Raw genomic sequence first — 20,117 nt, 5'->3', positions numbered from 1 at the left:
TGATCAATATACAAATAATTCTCCAACACTCTGAATCCAGGGATTCATTTTGGGGCAGAGAAAAGCATGAGACAGTGGAGGAGGAGAAGGGGAAGTGGAGGTATGGAGAATAGAGAAGATAGCTAGAGGTGTGATGACAGGCAGAGCCAGGGGCGGCAGCCAGGTGGGCATGGGAGGCAGTGCTCCTGGGCTTCCATACCTGCACAAAGGCCCCCAGGATCTTCCGGGCTTCCTGATAGAGCTTCTCTCCATCCCACTGAGGATTGAGTCTCTTTAGTTCTATTACCAGCCGGTTGTGCTCCCGGAGAAAGAGAGTGTGGGAAGAGGCCAGCAAGATCTGCTCCGAGGCTCGGGAATCTCCTGAAAGCCCAGAAGGCAGGAAAGTTGGTTCCCCAGGAGCAGCCTCAGAACCCAGTAAGCTGCACAAAAAAATAGATGACAGTGTCCCCGAGGGGCCCTCCCCTAAGGCCTCCTTCCAGTTTACCTAAGGTGAATCAAGTGGAAAGGGATCGGGGTTGGGATTCATAGGTTTTAATCTCAGCTCCACACACACTATATTTTCAGCTGTGTCACTTTGGACAAGTTCCTTGGCACTTCTAAGCCTCAGTCTCTGTATCTGTGAGAATGGGGATAATAAGGCTGACCACACAAGATTGCACTAAAAACTAGAGATGACATTAAAAAGTAAAATTTTGCTAATTACAATCCCAACTGCCCTCTAAAGTGGGGCAGTAAAAAGAAAGAGGGCCTTTTTGTGTGGAGCAACTTTGAAAGTTTTAGGAATGCAAGTTTGAGGACAGGATCCTGGGTAGGGTCGAATTTCTCTGTGTAATAATGGAAGAAGAATCTAGAGACGGGGAGGGGGCCAATGTGAGAGAGAGGAAAAAGGGGAAGAACAGGGTCAGTTAACTGGCAGAAGAGCAGATATTTCACAAGGAGACATCTTGTGTCTTCTAATCTTCAGGAAAAGTCTATTATATTCACAAATGCTCGGCCTTAGTGGATACTTTTGTGGAAAACAGGAAAGGGTTCATTTTTGTATCTGGATTGATATGAGATATATGTGAACACAGAATCCAAGAGATCTACCCAAGAGATCTGAGCCTATGAACTGGCTTCCTGCCATGTCTGGGCTGGGCAAGGGGTTTGTCCTGCAGAGGAGATTTTTGGAAGAGGAAAGGTCTCCAGAAGCCGAAGGCATGAGGGCAGACCAGAAGGGCAAGGATATAGGCCCCCAGAATGAACAAAATTGGGGAGCTTTGGTTGTGCACAGGTTGTACGGAGTAGGGGCTTTGTGCTGAGTTTATGAAAAGCCTTAAAAATATGCATTCCTCTTAATCCAGAACTTCCTTCTCTAGCAAGTTATCTTAATAAAATCATTAAAAATGAGTGGAAAGATTCATCAAGAAGGATGTTCATTACCGAAAAAACCACAATAAATTACAGAAAAACTAGGAATGATTTAAATGCTTCCAAGTAGGGTTGATAAAATAAATTATGATAATATATGTCATGGAATACCAGGCAGCCAGTAAACATCATATTGTAGAAGAATAATTAACGATGTGATATATTAAGTGACATCAGGTTATAGAACATAACTGATAGCATAACCCCCCCCATTACATAAAACAGTATAGAACTATAGCTATGATTTTTAAAAAATCCTGGAAAGATGGGCATTAAAAATGTTAAGAATGATTATCTGTGGGTGGTGGGGTTTTGCGGATTTTCTTATTTGTGTATCTCTGGACTTAATCCTTTTTTTTTTTTTATAGGAACACATGTACTTAGATTTTGTATTCATCTGGGCCCTTCTGACAGTCCTGGACCAGTGTCAGAGGCAGTGGGGGCTTGGTGTGCGTTTTTTTCCGGAAGACAAATGAGAAGAAGCAGTGGTAAAGCCTCCCTGGAAGCTGCCTAGTAGCCTCCTGAAGTTTTTCTGGTCTCTCTCTGCTCCTGTGGTCCCAGCCTAGACTCACCTGCCAGGAAGCAGGGCACTCGGGCAGTGGTGTTGATGAACTCACAGGGGCTTGGCTTCTTGACGTCAAAAGGCAGGTAAGCCAGCCCATGGTCATGGACCTCCTGATTCACAGCCATAAGGCCCAGGGGGCTGCTGAGGTTTCGAAGGCGGTTGGCCAGGCTGGGCTCAGGACCGTACACAAGGCTGGCATCCAGGAAGGAGGTCAGAGCGTTAATCTGATCTCGAGCCAGGGACTGGTAAGGTGGAGTGGGGCAGACGAACCCAGCTCGGAAGAAAGGCATGCACTTGCCTTGAGTCCTCAACTTGGGGTCATTGGGAGGGAACTGCGGAGAGATCAGGGGGTAGGTGACTGGGTGGAGGTGGCACAGTTGGAACCTGGCAACCTCCCCCTAGGGTGGGTCTGGATACAGCGGCAAAGATGCTGATGGAGCCCTCCTGGGACCCTGGGACCAGACACTGACTCCAGATGCCTCCTGCTGATGCTGTATATCCTGGACCACAATGCCCTGAAATTCATTACATCCTATTATGTAAAAGGGTTGAGGGGAATCATTCAGTCTTTCATAGCAAAAGTTCCACATTTTTGGTGAGGAGGGAGGCCTGAGATCCCTATTCAGGGAAGCAGGACGTGAGATAGGAAAGGCTTTGTTAGTAATTATTAACAGGGATCCCTGGGTGGCGCAGCGGTTTGGCGCCTGCCTTTGGCCCAGGGCGCGATCCTGGAGACCCACGTCGGGCTCCCAGTGCATGGAGCCTGCTTTTCCCTCTGCCTGTGTCTCTGCCTCTCTCTCTCTCTCTGTGACTATCATAAATAAATAAAAATTAAAAAAAAAACAGCTACCATTCACTTATTTTGGATCTAACATGTGCTGTGTGTTATCCATACCTTCTCTCTCTTTGGTCCTCAAAAATTGTGAGTTAGATAATTCAGTCCCATTCTACATGTGAGAAAATTGAGGCCTGGAAAGGTTAAGTAATTTTTCTAAGAACTTAGAAACTGGAAGGAAGATCTATGGGATTCAGATCTCGATGGACCTCAGTCCACAGCTCATGTTCTTTATACCACAGCACATAGCCCTGATTTGTTTCAGTGAATAAATCACTAATTGTAAAATCCACAAATAAGAAGAAAACAGGGCACCGTTGCATGTTCTCTCTATTCCTGCTGGAAATCCCCACAAACCTCTGTTCTCACTCGGATTCATCCATCAAATTGCAGCTCTTTCTGGGAGTAGCCTTCCCAGACTTCAGGGTGACTTCCCAGACAGCAGTGTTTTACAAATTTCACTGTGTATAATACTAATCTCCTGGGGATCTTGATATAACATAGATTTTGTTTCCCAGTGTCAGGGATGAGGCTTGAGGTTTTACATTCCTAATAAGCCCCTAGGTGATGCCAATACTGCTGGGCCAGGCACATAGAGGATCCTCCCCAGAGTTTCCCAACTTTGCCATTAGTGATTACTTGTCCATTTCCTACACAGGCTCTTTGTCTTTGAGGAAAGGAATGGTGTCTTTGCCACCTTTGAAACCCCAGTGTTTAGTGCACTGCCTGGCATGAAGTAGATAATTAATGTCCATTTATGGAATAAATGGATGGGTGAATGAATGGATGGATGAGGTTCAGGAAGCTGTCAACTCAGCATTGGAGATCTATCACGAGACCTTGGCTGCCCAGCTGGGAATGTCTGCTCCTTCGGGGAGGCATGGAGTTTGTCACTCACCACGGCAGGGGCCTACCATGATGGGGAAGCAGTTGTCTCCTTGGACACAGTACTTGTCACACTGTGCTTTGGAGTACTCGCTGCTCCCCAGCTCCGTGTCGGGGGCAAAGTCCAGGTCATGGTCCACAATTTGACCCCACTGCATGAAGAGCAAGGACCTGTTTTGGTCCAGAACACCCCTGTCATTCAGGGAGTCTATAATCTTGTTGGATACCTCACGGGCCTAAAGACGGAGAGAGAAGGGGAGGAAGGATTGGAGGAAAAAGTGCTTTGAGGAGTCATACTCGCCTGCGGTTTATTGTGTACCGAGGGTATAACAGGTACATTTAATCCTCATGACAAGTTTGTGAGGTGGGTGGCATTACCCGTATTCTGTAGGTGAGGACACCAAGTCCTTGAGAGGCCAAGCCAATTCCCAACAGTCGTGCAGCTACGAAAGGGGTAGGGATGGGCCTGAACGCGGGTCTCTGTGACTCGATGGCTTGCAAGGCCAGTGCCCTTTCCACCATGGATCCTTCTCAAGTGTCACCGTGTGCCAGGTGTCTGGCATTGGAGAGGGGCTCCGGGGAGGGGCTGCCAACTCAGATGAGGCCAACAGATAGGACCTCCGGGCAAACAGCAGCTGAAGCACCCCAGGGGCTGGGGCGGGGTAGGCGCGGGCCGGATGGGGCAGGGAGGCCATCTGCCCGGGAGACCCCAGGGTGTCTGGCCGCGACCGCCACGTGGCCGGCCTCGGGGCTCCGGGCTCCGGGCTCTGCTGCCCTCTAGTGGCACTTGGGGGAAATGTCCAAATCTCGCTCTCGCACCCCCGGGCCTCGCACCTACTTCGGCTCCGCTCCGAGAGCGCCCCCGCCCCTTCTGCTCGCGGCTCGCGCCCACCCCGGGCCGCGCGCGCTCACCAGCGGGAGGGGGAAGCCGTTCCGCGTCCTCCCCGGCGTCCACCCGAAGGGCAGGGAGAGCCCGTCCTCGTACTCCGCGGGCAGCCAGCGCGCCAGCGCCCTGTTGGCGGCGCCCAGCGCGGGCTTCCTCCTGAAACCCAGCAAGACCCGCGCTCAGCCTGGGCCGGCGCCGCGGGCGACGCTTCTCGGCCGAGCGGGTCCCGGCGGGGCGGGGGGTCCGGGGGGGACCGGGGGGAGGAGCGGAGGCCTCCGCCCGCGGGAAGGGGCGCGCAGGGGGCGCCTCTCAAATGTGGGGTTTCTGAACTGCGCGCGCTGTGAAGGCGCCGGGCCGCGCTGCGGGTGGGATCGGGGCCCTGCAGGGGATGCGGCAGTTGGCGCGCCGGGGGCCGCTCGGTTACCGGCTGCCTGTGGTTCGGCTGTGGTCCTGGATCCGGGGATCCAGTCCCGCATCGGGCTCCCTGCTCAGTGGGGCGTGTGCTCCTCTCCCTCTCCTCCTCCCCCACTCATGCTCAAGTGCTCTGTCCCTCTCTCAAATAAATAAATAAAATCTTGGAGGAGGAGGAGGAGGAGGAGGAGGAGGAAGTTCCGGGAGGGTTCCAACAGAACGGTTTCGGTGGGCCCCAAGCCCGGGAGGGTAAGGCAGTGGCAGTTCTGCCGGGAAGCCCCGGGAAGCACCCCCCCCGCCCCCAGCCCCCACCCCCACCCCCACCTCGGTTGGGTTGGACAGGGCTGGGTGAGCGGGTGGCTGCCCGCCGCACCTACTCATGCCCACTCACCTGTTATTACAATCTCCTGTGATGGTTCGGTAAGGACTGTCCTTGTCACATTGCACCACAGCAACAGGGGCACCACAGCCCACCTCCCAAGACAGTGCAGTCAAGTCCAGGTTGGGGTCTGAAACAGAAGGGACGCCAAAGGGGTTGAGTTCTTTCTCCATTCTGGGGCACTGGCGGGAGGCAGGAAACGGAAACCAGAGGTGAACTTAAATTTCTTGGAATACATGTCTCTGTTCTAGTTTAGCCAATTCTCAGGTGACGTCTTGTTCGATCCTGACGACTCATTAAGGTAAGAATTTTAATCCCCGTTTTACAGATGAGAAACTGAGACCACAGTGCTGGAGAGACTTGCCCAGGGCCATACAGATAGTAATTGTGAAAGTCCTCAGAATTGTAAATGATTCTTTGTTTATCAGGTCATTCAATTCATGAGATCTTTCTTTTAGAATGAAAATACCCCCTGAAAGGTTAAGCACCTGTTAGTATGAATTAGTTTGATAAGACAGATTTTCTTCTAAAGCTTCACTGGCATCTAAACTATCAAGCAAACAGGAATCTAAGGAAGATGTTGGGAAGGAACAGAGAATTTGCCCACGCAGGAATTTGCCCAAATCCTAGGGAGTTATCTTTCCCGACTTGATGTTTTCTCAGGGAGAACCTGCAGCCTCTTCCTCTGGTCTAGACCAAACCCCTTCCTTTCTGACCCTCCAGGAGCTGTGACATTTGGTAGGGGTGGGAGTGGAGGGGTTGGAGGAGGTCATGATCAATCCATTAGTTCATTGTTTCAGCTCCACATTACCCCAAACAAGATGGAAATCTCATCTCCTGTGACCTAATCCCAGTAAATCCCCCTGATACAGGTGGCTTAAATGTCTCCTTTATAGGCGGTAGTGGTGGCACTGTGGTTTGGGACAGGGAGCCCGTGTTTATTGACTTTAGTACTTCCTCTGGACAGAGGCCTTACAGATGGCATTATACAAAGAGCATGAATATCTCCTCATTTGGATTTGGCAATGTGACCATGCTGGGCCTGCGTTCATTTCTCTGCAAAAAAAAAAAAAAAAAAAAAAAAAAAAAAAAGTCCCATGCTGGCACAGCTGTCCTCTCTGCCCTCCTTGCTCTACAGGTCTGCGATTCTGAGAAGGGAGAGCTGAGAGTGCCCATCCCAGGAGGTGCTCCTAATAGGGAATGCAGTTTTTGGAGGCCTCCATTCTCTCCTGCAGGGAGATGGCCCTTTCCTGCTGTCAGAGGGTCAGTGGGTTTTCTGTACCTGTGGCATTGGTCAAGGCCACAATCTGCCTTAGCCTCTTTAAGGACTCCTCCCACACCTGCCCGTTGCGGATGGCTGTACGTGCCCGGCCTTTGGCATGTTTGAGGTACTCCGAGAGCTGTCGAGTGGTGGGCCCTTTGGAGCTCATGGCAGTCTTCAGCCTGCAGTGGAGAGCAATGGGAGAGTCAGGACCAAGCCCTCCAGCTCCAACCCTGTGGAAGAGGTGTGAAGTGACAGGTGTCTGGGGAGGAGCCGCAGGTGTGTGTGTGGGGGGGGGCGGGGGGCAGCACGCAGGAGACAAGCACGCCCTGTGCTCTTTTCTCACTCTTCCCCCTAATGCCTCTGGAAAATCTCTTCTGGGAGGAGGAAACATCTTTATGTGTCTGGTTCTCAGAAAGGGCAGGCAGATGAAGGTGAGCACTTCCTGAATTAGAATCAGAGGCTTGGGGCTCCTGGATGGCTCAGCAGTTGAGCGTCTGCCTTTGGCTCAGGACGTGATCCAGGGGTCCTGGGATTAAGTTCTGCATCACACTCCCCACAGGGAGCCTGCTTTTCCCCCTGCCTATGTCTCTGCCTCTTTTGGTTTGTCTCTCATGAATAAATAAATAAAGTCTTAAAAAAAATTGGAGGCTTGTAGCTGTGCTGGCCAGGTCAGAGTCAACTGGGGAAACTTAAAAACACCCAAGCCCTGGATATACTGATACAGACTAAGGAACTTCTAGAAATAACAGGCATAGTGGGCCTGTAGTTCTTCCATTGGAAACATCCTTAATTTCATCTGGCCCTAGAATTAGCGTGAAGTTTGCTTAGATGTGGGCTGTAGCATCATGCCTCTTGCTGGCCATTTTTGGGGCAAGATGTTCAGCCTTTTTACTCTTAATTTCCAATGTGTAAAATGAGAAGCCCAAATCCCTGCTCCTAAGAAGTTTGTGACAACACAGAGTGCTTATTGCAAGTTGGTATCAGAAAAGTCCCCCCATGAGAATCCCCCACCCCATCCCTGTGCCTCAGTCTCCTTGGGTGGAAGAAGAAGGGTTCTGTGAGATTATGTCTATGGCTCTAGACTCTGAAATGTTGGAAGTGGCTCAAATTCTCACAAAATACAGCTCTATTTTGAGGGTACCATTCACTGGCTGCAATACCTGGCCTGTCACTATGGATCAGGTTCTTAGCTGTTCCAAGAGTGAGATGCATGATGTCTCAGCTAAGGGACTTCCTGGGCAAACGGGACAGGCATAAGGACGACTGTGATGATTGTGCTCCAATCAGCAGGCCTACCCCCAATCAGCCTCCCCCAACCACAATAAAAAAGAACCCAAGAAAAGAAACCAGACTGTCTTTTGGCTGCTGTTGCAAGAGACAGTATGGCCCAGTGGCCCAGAGCACTGTGCTGTCCAATATGATGACCGCTAACCAAGCATGGCTATTTAAATGGAACTTCATTAAAATGAAATTAAATTTAGTTCCTTATTGGAACGAGCCACATTTTAAGTGCTCAGTAACCATAGTTAGTGGTTCCTGTATCGGATGGCACAGATATAGAAAATTTCAGCATCACACAAAGTTCTATCAGCTAGCAGTGGCCTAGAGTTTGAGCTTAGTAAGCAAGACCGTACCCTGGCTGTTTTGACTCCTGCCACTTACTAGTTGTGTGCCTCTGCGCAAGTTACTCAACTTCTCTGTACCCAGTTTCCCTATCCATAAAATGAGGATAAGGACAGTAACCTTAGGTTGAACCAGGCTATTTGATCATTTCCCCTCAACAACAAGCTATTTCATGTAGTTGGAGTCAGCACTTCATAGGATTTGGGGGAGGAAGAAATGTAAAGCAGCTAGAGCTGCATCTGGCATAGAATAAGCACTCAGGGTGTGTTAGCATCAGCACCACCATCCTCATGAGCCAGCACCCAAAGGGTTCCCCACCCCATAAACAAGGTGAGTTGTTGGGCCTTGTAGGGCTCCATCTGGAAGGTCCCATGCAAGGTTTCTCATGCTGCCTTCTGTCCTTCTCTGCCCTGAGCTCTGTGTGGCTCTCCTCCCGGAATGCTGATTCCCTGGAGACTTACCTCCTACTTTGCTCAGGGCTCGGCTCCATGGGGGCAGTCAGGGTTTGGGAAGAGGTCTTTATCCATCTCCCTACCTACACCCTCACCCTAGCCACCATCACCTCTCATTTAGACAGCTGCCACAGCCTCCTGACTGGGCCCTTGCCCTTATTCCCATTCCTTTCCCCATCTCCTGACCATGCCCCACACAGCTGCTGCGGTGAACTTTTTAGGAGAGGCAAACCATGCCACTCTGATTAAAACACTTCATCGACTCACCCTGGGACCTGGATGAATCCATCAGTTTACTGCACACATGCTCCTATGTGCCTTCACTGACTCTGTCTAGTTCCAAAACATTTTCATCACCCCCAAAGGAGACCGCATACCCATTAAGTAGTCATTTCCAATTTCTCCCCTGCCTCCCACCTCCCCACACCCATCAACCACTAATCTGCTTTCTGACTCTATGGCCCTCAGGATCCACCTCTCTCTTTCACCTCTATGTGCTGCCCCTCACCTACCACTTCCACCAGCATTGGCCTTCTTTCTGTTTCCCGAGCCCCCTAAGCTCTTTCCTGCCTTTGCACCTTTGCCTTTGCCCCTCCCAGACCCTGGGATGCTATCCCCCTGGCTCTCCACATGGCTAGCTGCTTCTCATCCTCCACCAGGCTTCCTTGATCCCTGACCTAGAGTTAACTGTTTGCTCTGTTTATTCTCTTCACTATCCTGTTCACAAATCATGACTCTTTGGATTGTTTGTGTCATGTAATGAGATGTTAATGTGTGATTCTTTATGTCTTTGTGAGGCCCCTAAGTCCAAGAACTAACCAGTGGGGATGAATTCCAAAGTGGGGCTGGTCATCCTGTACACAACCTGCAAAGGAGGTGATGAACACTAATTTTGTGGCTTTTACTGTATCCCCACCTTGAGGCTAGAAAAGGATTGAAGTTAAGGAGGGAAAGAGATTTTTCATTTGGAGATGGTTCCTGAAATGCCAGGCACTTCACTACTGCCACCATGGGGCTTCTTCTGTGCTTTAATTCTGTGACAAGGATCTCAAAAGGAGGGCTTGATTGTGTGTCCTAGAGTCCTGGCCAGTGGTTGATATCTGCCCAAAGAGCCTAAAGAAGTGCTGTCTGGCACTATGCACCTGATAGAATTTGCCAGACAGGGCAGCCCTGGGCAAAATCCACATATCCTCTGGCAGCAGGGCCAAGCTTTTAGTCTTCTGAAGCCTGCTTAAAAGAGACCTGGCTCAAGAGGGTATAGGGAGGTGAGAGAGTAAGCCAGATACTTCTAGGCTAAGGGTTGGCAGTGTAAGCTACTGGCCAGAGACTTCTCTGGGTCAGGGAGCTGGCAGCAGAATCTCTGAGAGAGCTGACAAGTGCCCAAGGTGGGGAAGAGCTTCTGATTCCCACAAAGCACTAAGTTATGAGGTGACTTAGACCTTGCTCTCTGGTATCTCTCCTCCCTTCCCCAGCCTAACCCCTAAAGAATCAGAAGCCTGTGCTGAGGGAAAGGGAGCAGCCCAGGAAAGAAGGATGAGCCGACTGTGCTCCCTTTTCTCACTGAAGCCTAACATAGCTTTGAGCTGAGGGAGGCAAGAAACTCTGGGCTTTGCCTTCTTATGCTGACATTTGAATTCCTGAAAGGACACTGTTCTTGGGACTAGAAGTGACCAGAGCACATATTGTCATCTAAAAGTCAGGATAAACAGTTTTGGGACTGCTTAAGAGTTCATTCAAAGGCCAAGGAGGAAGGAAGCCTCCATTCTAGTGCAAAGGGACAGCAAGAGGAAGGAATAAGGCTGCCTTCTGCTCAACACAATGGTTATTCTTGTTTGTCTGGCTTTAGCTGGATGGGCTTCCTGAGGGCAGGGATGCAGTCTGCATTGCTTATTTTGGAGATCCCAACCCCTATATGTGATTGGACGGTGGCTCACTCTGCTGGTGACCCCTGTGGGGGTCACCAAGCACCCTTGGATCTTTTTATGGGGTTGGGGTGCTGTGTCCCTAGCTGCCCTGGATGCAGCTGCTGAGGACTCACACCTGAACCCTACTTGTGTGATTACTAGCCAATCCTTGCTTAACTTCCTCCTTCGACCTCTGCAACTCGCCCCCTCACTTCATTTACAGCTTTCCTGAGAGCACTTCTTAATAAGTCACCTGCACATGAATCTACGTCTCAGTTTCTACTTCTAGGGAATTGGACCTAAGTCAGTCCATATGAGTTGAATGAATGGAGAAATTCTACCTACAAGCTTTTTGAGACTGAAACGCATGACCCCGGGAAACATTCGGCCACATGGAAGAAAGTGCTTATAGGATTAGATCAGACATCTTCTTCGAGGTGATTTACAGGCTACGGATTTTAGGACTTGTGGGATATTACTCTGAGGTGGGGTGGTGGTAGCACAGCTTGTATAACTGCTTTGCTCACTGGCTTGTCAAGGCTGGCCTAGATGTGCTTGTCATTAGCAGGAAGCCTAGGAAGGGAGGTATGCTCTGTGTGTGTGTGTGTGTGTGTGTGTGTGTGTGTGTGTGTGTGTCACATACCTGGTCCGGGATTCCAGGAAGGCCTTGTTGACTTCGACCTTGACCTGACTCACAGCATCAGAGATGGCAGCAATCTTGGTGGTCTGTGCTTGGAGGGGGAGGGACAAGGAGCAGAGTATCTGACACCCTTCCTTCGAGGTACTCTCTGCTTCTGTCTCCCTCTTTCTCAGCCATTCCCTCCACCTCTCAAATCTAAGCAGGCAGAAGATTGAGATTAGGACACATTCACAAAAATCTTCAAGGAGAAAAAGCACAGAATGGGAAGAATGCTCTCCGATCCTCCTTAAGATGTCAACATTGCTCCTCAGGAGTCCACTAGAATACCCAGGGATAGGATTAAGCTGTGTGACCATTCAGGTTGATTCGGGCTACTGGGCTGCAGGGATCTTTCTGGTTCTTGATGAGGTAGTTGCTTAAGCGAGTCCATCAAAGGGCTTAGCTGATCAGGGCCCTGAAGTAGAGAAGGGGATGGTATAGGGTGGAGGCAGGATTTCTTGCTTTCACTTGCATTGGAGTCTGGAGCATGGGGGAGAGGCAGGATGCATTCTCTGAACAAAGGAAGTCTACTGGGTTAAATGGTGTCCCATCAAAATACATGTCCAGCCAGGACCTCAGAATGTGACCCTATTTGGAAATAGGGTCTTTGCAGATGTAATTAATTCATAGGAGGTCATAAAGGCACAGGATCAGCGTGAGCAAGAGGAGAGGACACACAGGATACACACAGAGAAGTGTGTAAAGACAGGCAGAGATTGGACTGATGCAGCCATAAGCCAAGGAGTGTCAAGAATTGCTGGGGCCACCAGAAGCTAAGAAGAGGCAAGGAAGGATTCTCCTCTAGAGCCTTCAGAAGAACAGGACCCTGCTGACACTTTGATTTTGAACTTCTAACCTCCCAAACAGTGGGAAAATAAATTTTTGTTGTCTTTCTTTTTGTTTTGTTTTTTAAGATTTGTTTATTCCAAAGAGGGTAGGGGGAGGGCCAGAGAGAGAGGGAGGAAAAAATCCTGAAGCAAAATTCCCACTGAGCATTGAGATCAACGCGGACTCTATCCCAGGACCTTAAGATCATGACCTGAGCCGAAATTGAGAGTCGGCCACTTAACCAACTGAGCCACCCTGGTGCCCCTAAATTTCTGTTGTCTTAAGCCACCCAGTTTGTTATAGTAGTCCCAGGAAACCTATACAGGGGGACACTTACCATTTGTGACCAGTGCTGCAGCCTGGAGCCAGGTCAGGGAAGCTAAAAGAGCTGGGAGATGGAGAAGGACCCGCATTGCTGAAATGAGACCCAGGATCATGTGTAAGCCTTGTAGAGCTCCAATGGGAGCTCTACAGAAAGGGATAGTAAAGCAGAGAAGGCCCAGGGAACAGCAGATGTCCTCATATTGGAGCAGAGAAGGGGAAACTACAATAACCAAGTCAGCATCTACCATCTGTGCAGACCCATGCTAGCTACTGGCAGATGTGTAAAGAGGCAGTGCTGGAAGGGAAAGAACTCAGGCTTCGGGGTCAAGAGGTCCTGAGGTGTAGTTCTGCATTTGCTATAATAATTAGCTCTGTGGCATCAGGCAGGTTACTTAACATCTCTTGTCCCCTGGCCTGTCAAGTGAGGGGGTCAGACCAAGTGATTCAGGATGTCTGATTCTGCCCTGACAGCCTGTGACCTGAAATCCTGCACCCATCTTGTCCCAGGTGTGAGAAATGCTGTTACCAGACCTGGAGCATGTCTTTGGAGTTCTCCTTCCTCCTTCCCCTGAGGATGTGTTGCATCAGACACTCATCTCCTCCCTTCAGAAACCAGCAGGAGCTTCCCACTTCCTCAAAGAGCCAATATGGGAGCACAGGAATGAAAGTTACAACAAAGCTCAGGGTTCCCCCGAGCCCACAGCTGTGTCCCAGTCTGCCAGGAGAGATTCCAGCACTTAGATTAACCACTTCATTGTGTGTTTTAACCCTGGGCCTAAATCATCAGACTAAAATTCGTGCAGCTTTTTTTGCTGATAAGAGGCTTTGGGGCTTAGAGTGTTCATGAGGTTTGGTGGAATAGAACCAAAATATCTTTTGAGGAGCTTCTACCTCCAACCCAGGGGAGCACCCATGGCATGCAGATGGAATGATCCTGTCTGTGCTTAGTCTGTGCTCTTGACAGACATAGGCTCTTGACACTTGTGAATCTCTTAGATTTCACAAGTGAGTACAGATTCTCCCTTCCGTATGCATTCACTGGTTGGATTCCAGAAACACCCCAAGAAGAACATCTCAGACTGGCTGTCCCCTCTGTATCTATTAGAAGCTTCCTAAGAGAAATTATGGTTCTGGATCTTTGCCTGAGAGGCCACCCAGGTGGTCTTCTGGACACCCTCCGGATACTCTCCCCTTGAATTAGGCCAGCCCAGAAGAGAACTGTGTATCTAGAGGTAATTTCAGTCCACACTCCCCCAGTCTTTCCCTCTGTCCTTTTATGATTCCCTTACCAACTTTTATCTTGTATGAATATATAGTTTGTAAGCTAACTTAGAAAAAAAAGGCAAAGTATAAATATATACCTTTCTGGCCAAGATTCTTCCTGGCACTTTTATTTTTTTTCCAGGAGGAGTTCTCAAATAATTGGCCCTCAGTGAGATCCTGTCTTACACTTCTATGACCCCAAGTAGAACCATAATCCTCCTCTTTGTGACTTGAGGAGACCATTGAGCCAGCAGAAATCTGCCCTTTCAGGAACACAAAGATGATGGCTTTGGAGTAAAAGGTATTTTTAAAAATTCTGGTAAAAGCTTCTAACATAAAATTTACTATCTTAACCATTTTTAACCATCCAGTACAGTAGGGACAAGTATATTCACATTGTTGTACAACAGATTTCTAGAACTATTTCATCTTGCAAAACTGAAACTTTATACCCACTGAAGACCAACTCCCTTTTCCCTCTTCTCCTAGCCCCTGGCAACCACCATATCATTGATTTTTAAAGAGGGCTGATGGCCGCACAAGTATTCATTATACTACTCTTTCAATGACTAATAATAGATTAAAAACAAAAAGTAAAACGTTAGTCTATGGAAAAAAGGCATCATCTGAGATAGATTGAGGAAGAAAAATATAGCTGAAGACATGACAGTTGAGAAATCTGAACAGGAGAAACAACTTTGATGTTCATTTGTCTTCTTTCCTTGGAATCCCCTTTATACTCCCCTCAGTGGGAAGTAGGAGAGGGACCTCAAGGCCAAAGCCAAATTATTTTCCATGTCTTGGCCAACTTCCCTGGTACATGTGAAGGAAGGATGTAGGACAGAAAGCAGAGCCAGGCAAGCAAGTTCATGCCACTGCCCTGGAAAAAAGGTGTGCTAAAAGATCCTGGAGGATCTTTGGACCTTGTGGGGACACTGTAGCTGGAGCCAAGCAGAGCAGAGAGTGGAGGACATAGGGCTTCAGAGTGTTAAGAGGCCAGCAAAAGGCTTCTTTGATGTTTGGATATTTATCAACATTCTTATCATCATGCTAAATGAAGAAATCATTTTCCAAGCCCTTTGGAAGCCTGGAAACTTCCTTGTGGCATGAAGCATTATCTGGAGACAGAGTCACAGTCTCTGCCTCTCTGATGGCAGGCTGGTCCATAATTCCTTGCCTCCACTCACACTGTCTTATGCAGAGCCCTCCCTGCTTGATGTACTATTACTATTCATTCTTCAACAACCAGGCCAAATGCCACCTTCTCTATGAAGTATAGCAGATTTCTCCAAGCAAAGTTAAGTCATTCATTTTCCTGTCCTGCCATAGTACTCTAGTCATATCACATATCACTGTTTTCATGTTCTATTCCCCTATCAGACCCTGAGCTCCCCAACAGCTATTTACTTTTGTTTTTTCCCATGCCCAAGCCTATTGTTGGTACATAATAGGTGTTGGGTATATGCTGAATGAATGAAACTCCAAAGGCAGAGAAGTTCAGCATCTGGAGGATGCAGAGGGTGAGGGTTGTGATAGTCCCTTAGCCCACACCTTAATGTGCCTGCTATTCACCTGGGACTTTGTTAAATGCACATTCTAACTCAGAAGGTCATAGAAGGGGCTGGAGAGCCTGTACTTCCAACAGGCTCCCAGGAGATGCTGATGCTGCTGGTCTGTAGACCACACTCTGAGTGCAAAGGCCTACCAGAGACGGCTTTCAGATTTGCTGAGAAGTCACCAAGACAGGCTGCAGGAACACCTGAGAAGGAAAGGAATCAGTAGGATTCTTTTCCATAAGTGACAAGAGCTCTTTGAGGGTGGTGGGTGAGCCAGCAGGAAAACCAACAAACACACCATCATCCCTTGAGCAGCTCCAGGATCAAGAGGAAAATAGTGAACAGAAAATACTTATCAAGATCTTTTCAGAAGAAACAATCCCCCACCTCAGCCACAGGGTTTGGGACACCCAATCACATAAAACACAGTATGATTCAACCTTCATTCTTCCAATGTGAAACCCATCTAATATTGCTCCAATTCATATGTCTTATGGAGATTCAAGTGTCTGCAAGGGCACTGAAAGGGCACTGGGACTAGACATTCAGGGCTAACTAGATGTTCAGATATGCTATAAATAGCAGACATTCGATGCTGGAAACAAGATAAAAATCTGAGAGCCCTGGCTCAGCAAACCCTTAAAACACTGCAAAGTTTTCACTGTAGTTTAGAATAACATGATAGCACATTGGTCTCAAGAATGCCATATGGAGCATGTGGCATTCTTGAGATGTTACTATTCTGTTACTATTTATCTGTTACTATTTATCTGTTACTGTTACTATTTATCCCCAACTCTGTGTGTTATCTCTTAGGCTTCAGTTTCTAAATGGACGGATGAGAGGTCCATGGTACTTTCTAGCCCTAAGAGTTTATGATTCTGTGCCTGTTTTCAGACTCAGAAAAGCTGCCTTGCCCCTCAATGGATTTAATCACATTCTCTCTTATGCCAAACAGGGATGAATTGCCATAGTGGCAGCCAAATCTGGCACCAGAAAATAGCCAATGAAGACAAATCTAAATGCAGTAGCAAGATTCTGAGAAGCCTTTAGGAAATTTCATCATCAACTTTGCAGAAGTCAGGAAAGATTAAAGTTAATGAATCTTACCTGCCAAGTGCCTTGGCCTCTGGTGGCAGCCAGCAGAGTTGTTCTGCTTGGAGGAGCTGGTGTTTTATAGCTTCCACCAAGAATTTATTTCTGGGAAAGGCCCAGAAGGAAAGATTTTGAGGGGCTAATGTGGCTAGGAGGAGACATTCAGGTTCAGCAGGAAACACCCTATGACTCCAGGCAAATGCACAAGGAAACTGCGGTGATTGGTTGACGCAATATCACTGACTGAGTAAAGTAGAACCCCTTCTTCCCATTTTCAAGGTTAAATACATGGTCTGCTGTAGTCATGGAAGGCAAAACTCCAAACTCTGAGCATGCTTGTTCCTCTTAAGCCCTTTGTGGGATCTGAATAGCTCTTAAAATTAGGAACAATTGAATGGCTCTCTTCCCCATTCATTTATTCACTGCCCTTTGATCATTCCCTTACTTTTCATCCTACTTTGTAGGAGCAGATAGATTTGTCTTTTTGGATTTAAAGCAATTTTAAAATGCTGACTTTTTTTTTTTTTTTTTTTGTCAAAATTTCAAACTAGTGTCCCCTTTTTGGCCACCAAAGAGGTGAGAACTCTGGACTTGTTGCCAGAGTGGTAGATTAAGTCCCTGCTTCTGTCATTATATGGTTCTGGGCAAGTCATTCCATCTTCTGGTATGTCACATTCTCTAGTTACAAAATTTATAGTTGGTTTAGATGATTATTATGAGTCTATGACTTCATGTCTTCTATAGTGTGGCCCATTAAAAAATACCAATTATCTGAGATTCAAAGCCCAAATATGATATTATATACTACCCCTATCCCCAATGAGTTTGAAATTTCAAGTTCATTAGATCCACACAGGAAGGAAACAGGAAGGTTCGGAGAAAATAAAATTTCATCCCATTGTAGTTTACAGACAGACAATTTAAAACATAAGCTCTTTATGAAATTATACCTAGGGGTTGAAACTACTTTGGGATACTGTCAGAAATTCAACAACCAAACATCAAATCCCTGGGTTTACCTTCCAAAAACTGATATCCCTTTTCTCCAGCTGATGGAGTATAGTCAAAAGCTGCTCCTCTTGTGATTTGCCCAGGCAAATGAACTGGGAATCTCAGAAAAAGGCAGCTGTCCAGGAAACATGAGTGTGGGACGTCAGCCTCCTCTTGTTTTCTTTGAAAGACATTTCTGCTTCTCAGCCAAGCATTGCTTTCTTTTTCTTTTTCTTTTCCTTTTTCTTTTCTTTTTCTTTTTTTTGACCATTCTCTGAACTTTGGAACATGCTTCTTAAGGCTCTTGCTTCTGAGTTTTATGCTTTATGGGTTAACAAAGCTGTGTCTTTGGATGAATCCTGACCTAGTTGATTTTAATTGATTCGAGATGGAACTTTCTTCTAGAAAACCTGTGGGATAACACCACTTTCCTATGTGCAATGTACAGTGAACTTCTGGAGTCAGGGTAATAGCACAAGTCAGATTTGACTATCTCTGGGCCTTTTTTTTTTTTTAAGCTTTTATTTATTTATTCATGAAAGACACACAGAAAGAGGCAGAGACACAGGCAGAGGGAGAAGCAGGATCCCTGCATAGAGCCTAATGCAGGACTTGATCCCAGGACCCCAAGATCACAACCAAAGCCAAAGGCAGACACTCACCACCGAGCCACCTAGGCACCCCTCTCCCTAGGTCTTGATCATCTTATGACAAGATATGATATGTCCTAGGCCTGACCTTTTTTGTAATGGGCAAGTATGGGGCAGTGTCAGCTACAGACCACTATGGTCCTTCCTTTGTTTTTGGCACAAAGTATACCTGGAGGCAGTCACAGTGGACATATAACTGGCTTGTGGCTAATTTGTGTTTTTAGAACTTAGCTGACATGTGATGACATATTTTCATGGACTTATCTCAATCTAGGTAAATCTGTTTAGCAGAGTTAGTTATCTCCCTATTAGGGAATGGCAAGCTGGACTGAGAAATGGAGACAGGAAGACAGGAAGTTTGGTAGAAAGCTAAAAAGGCCAACAGATTCTCTTATATAAGCACAGAGATTCCAGGGTATTTTAGTAATAGAGCAGTAGCAGTTGGGAAATGAAGATAAAGTCCATCTGACCTCAGACATAGTTGGCTCTCCTTTATCACCTTCCAGAATTAGAATTCTGTTTTGTTTTTTTCTTTTTAAAGATTTTATTTATTTATTTATAAGAGACATAGAGAGAAGGCAGAGACACAGGCATAGGGAAAAGCAGGCTCCCTGCAGGGAGCCCAATGTGGGACTCGATGCTGGAACTCCAGGATCACATCCTGAGCTGAAGGCAGATGCTCAACTGCTGAGCCACCCAGGCATCCCCAGAATTAGAATTCTGAAGGCTGCACACAAAATCTTTGGCTGACCAAAGGAACACTCATGGTCAGTGACAAAGTGGCCACTCTGTTTCTATGAGGTGATCATGGCCCTCACCCTGTCCCATGGCCTCCCCACATCCCTATGATTTCAGATACCACCTTCCTTGGAAGCCTAGCCAGTCCCTTCCTCAGCTGTCTGTTTGCACCCATCTCCCAGTGTCTTGGCTGTCATTCAGACCTGAGCAGGTTATTTTTTTTCTTTCTTGGCTAAAATGCATTTCCTTTTGTTATTTCTCAGAACACCAAACAGACTTCTTGTCCCCAGCATGGCTCTGTATGCGAATGTAAGTTTTTTTTTTTTTTTAAGATTTATTTATTCATTTGAGAGAGAGAGAACACAGAGAGGAGGGGTAGAAGGAGAGGGAGAGAGAGGATCTCAAGCAGACTCCCTGCTGAGTATAGAGCATGATGCAGGGCTCTATCTCATGACCCCACGATTATGACTTGAGCTGAAATCAAATCTTAACCGACTGAGCCACCTAGGCACCCCTCCATATGCCAATGTTTACCCTGTCTGTGCCTCATCCATTTGTTCTGCCTTAGAGAAGGAGGAACCCAGGTACTCTGGTTTAAGCTACCCTGGCTTCTAGAGTGGGGTAGAGATGATTAAGCTTCTCTGAATGCTGTATCTGGGCAGCATGGGCCCTTGGGAGGGATGGCACATTGTCAGGCAGCCCCCTTCAGAGCAAGGAGGGATTTGTGGAAGATAAAAATGTCTGGGATAATTTGTGTGCGTCCCTTAGCAGGCTTCATTGTCTCTCTAAGTATTTTGTAGTGGAGGATTCATTGGATTTTTGGTGGTTCCTGAGATTGACATAATATAACCCTGAATGGCAAACTTAGTATCAATGAGTTTTTCTAACTAGTCACAGCACAGCTGAGAACTAAAGGGCTGGGTCTTGTTCAGGGCCTTCCCAGGAATCTGGTGGAGTGGGAAGAATATTATCCCTTCTTTCTCTTCATCAAATGAAAATCCTTTTTTTTCTTTTTCTGTCAAGGCCATTCTCCTATTTCCCACTAGTGTTCTATCTCTCCTTCCTTCCTCTTAATCTCTTGTCTTCTTGGATATTCATTGAGCACCTGGCCTTATGAATGTCTCAGTATTTTTTTTTCCTCTTCTTACTCTCAATCTTCTCTCTTCTTAGCTTGCAAATTATGAATTTTGGTAGGTTTGCTTCAGATGAAAAAGGCATCAGATCTGTTCCCTGCCTTGGCAGTGTAATGTAGGGATAAGGCTAGGAGAAACCATAGATCTAAGAGTTCAGCCAACTCAGTATGCCCCCAAATAAATCCAGTATGGTTGGGGTAGAGATGGGGAGATAAGCTAACTGTCATATATGTCATGAATAAACTCA

At 47.3% G+C, this 20,117-nt stretch overlaps 1 protein-coding gene and 1 long non-coding RNA gene across 6 annotated transcripts in view; one reads left to right on the top strand and one right to left on the bottom strand.

The window, feature by feature from the left end:
• LPO (lactoperoxidase) overlaps positions 1-16,583 on the bottom strand; it is a 26,621-nt gene extending 10,038 nt beyond the window's left edge. Inside the window, exons 1-9 of one of the 3 annotated variants that reach the window (XM_049114127.1) lie at positions 16,375-16,583; positions 12,459-12,536; positions 11,258-11,340; positions 6,654-6,814; positions 5,384-5,501; positions 4,608-4,737; positions 3,725-3,931; positions 1,983-2,307; positions 200-360 (exon numbers count right to left, since the gene is read on the bottom strand). In XM_049114127.1, the coding sequence (XP_048970084.1) occupies positions 200-360; positions 1,983-2,307; positions 3,725-3,931; positions 4,608-4,737; positions 5,384-5,501; positions 6,654-6,814; positions 11,258-11,340; positions 12,459-12,461 (1,188 nt within the window). In that variant the 5' untranslated portion in view covers positions 12,462-12,536; positions 16,375-16,583. Of the gene's footprint in view, positions 1-199; positions 361-1,982; positions 2,308-3,724; positions 3,932-4,607; positions 4,738-5,383; positions 5,502-6,653; positions 6,815-11,257; positions 11,626-12,458; positions 12,537-16,374 lie in introns of those variants that run through there. The other 2 variants (XM_049114126.1, XM_025440151.3) reach the window with 2 other exon arrangements.
• The window catches only part of LOC112655188 (uncharacterized), a 27,154-nt gene continuing 12,288 nt past the window's right edge, over positions 5,252-20,117 (top strand). For 2 of the 3 annotated variants that reach the window (XR_004818610.2, XR_004818611.2), the window contains exons 1-3: positions 5,252-5,672; positions 6,510-11,051; positions 13,851-14,009. This is a non-coding gene — a long non-coding RNA (uncharacterized LOC112655188). The remainder of the gene's footprint in view (positions 5,673-6,509; positions 11,052-13,850; positions 14,010-20,117) is intronic. The other variant, XR_003133574.3, reaches the window with a different exon arrangement.

This window comes from Canis lupus, chromosome 9, assembly GCF_003254725.2.
Source record: "Canis lupus dingo isolate Sandy chromosome 9, ASM325472v2, whole genome shotgun sequence".
Lineage (NCBI taxonomy): Eukaryota > Metazoa > Chordata > Mammalia > Carnivora > Canidae > Canis > Canis lupus.
This window is presented reverse-complemented; position numbering and strand designations above follow the sequence as displayed.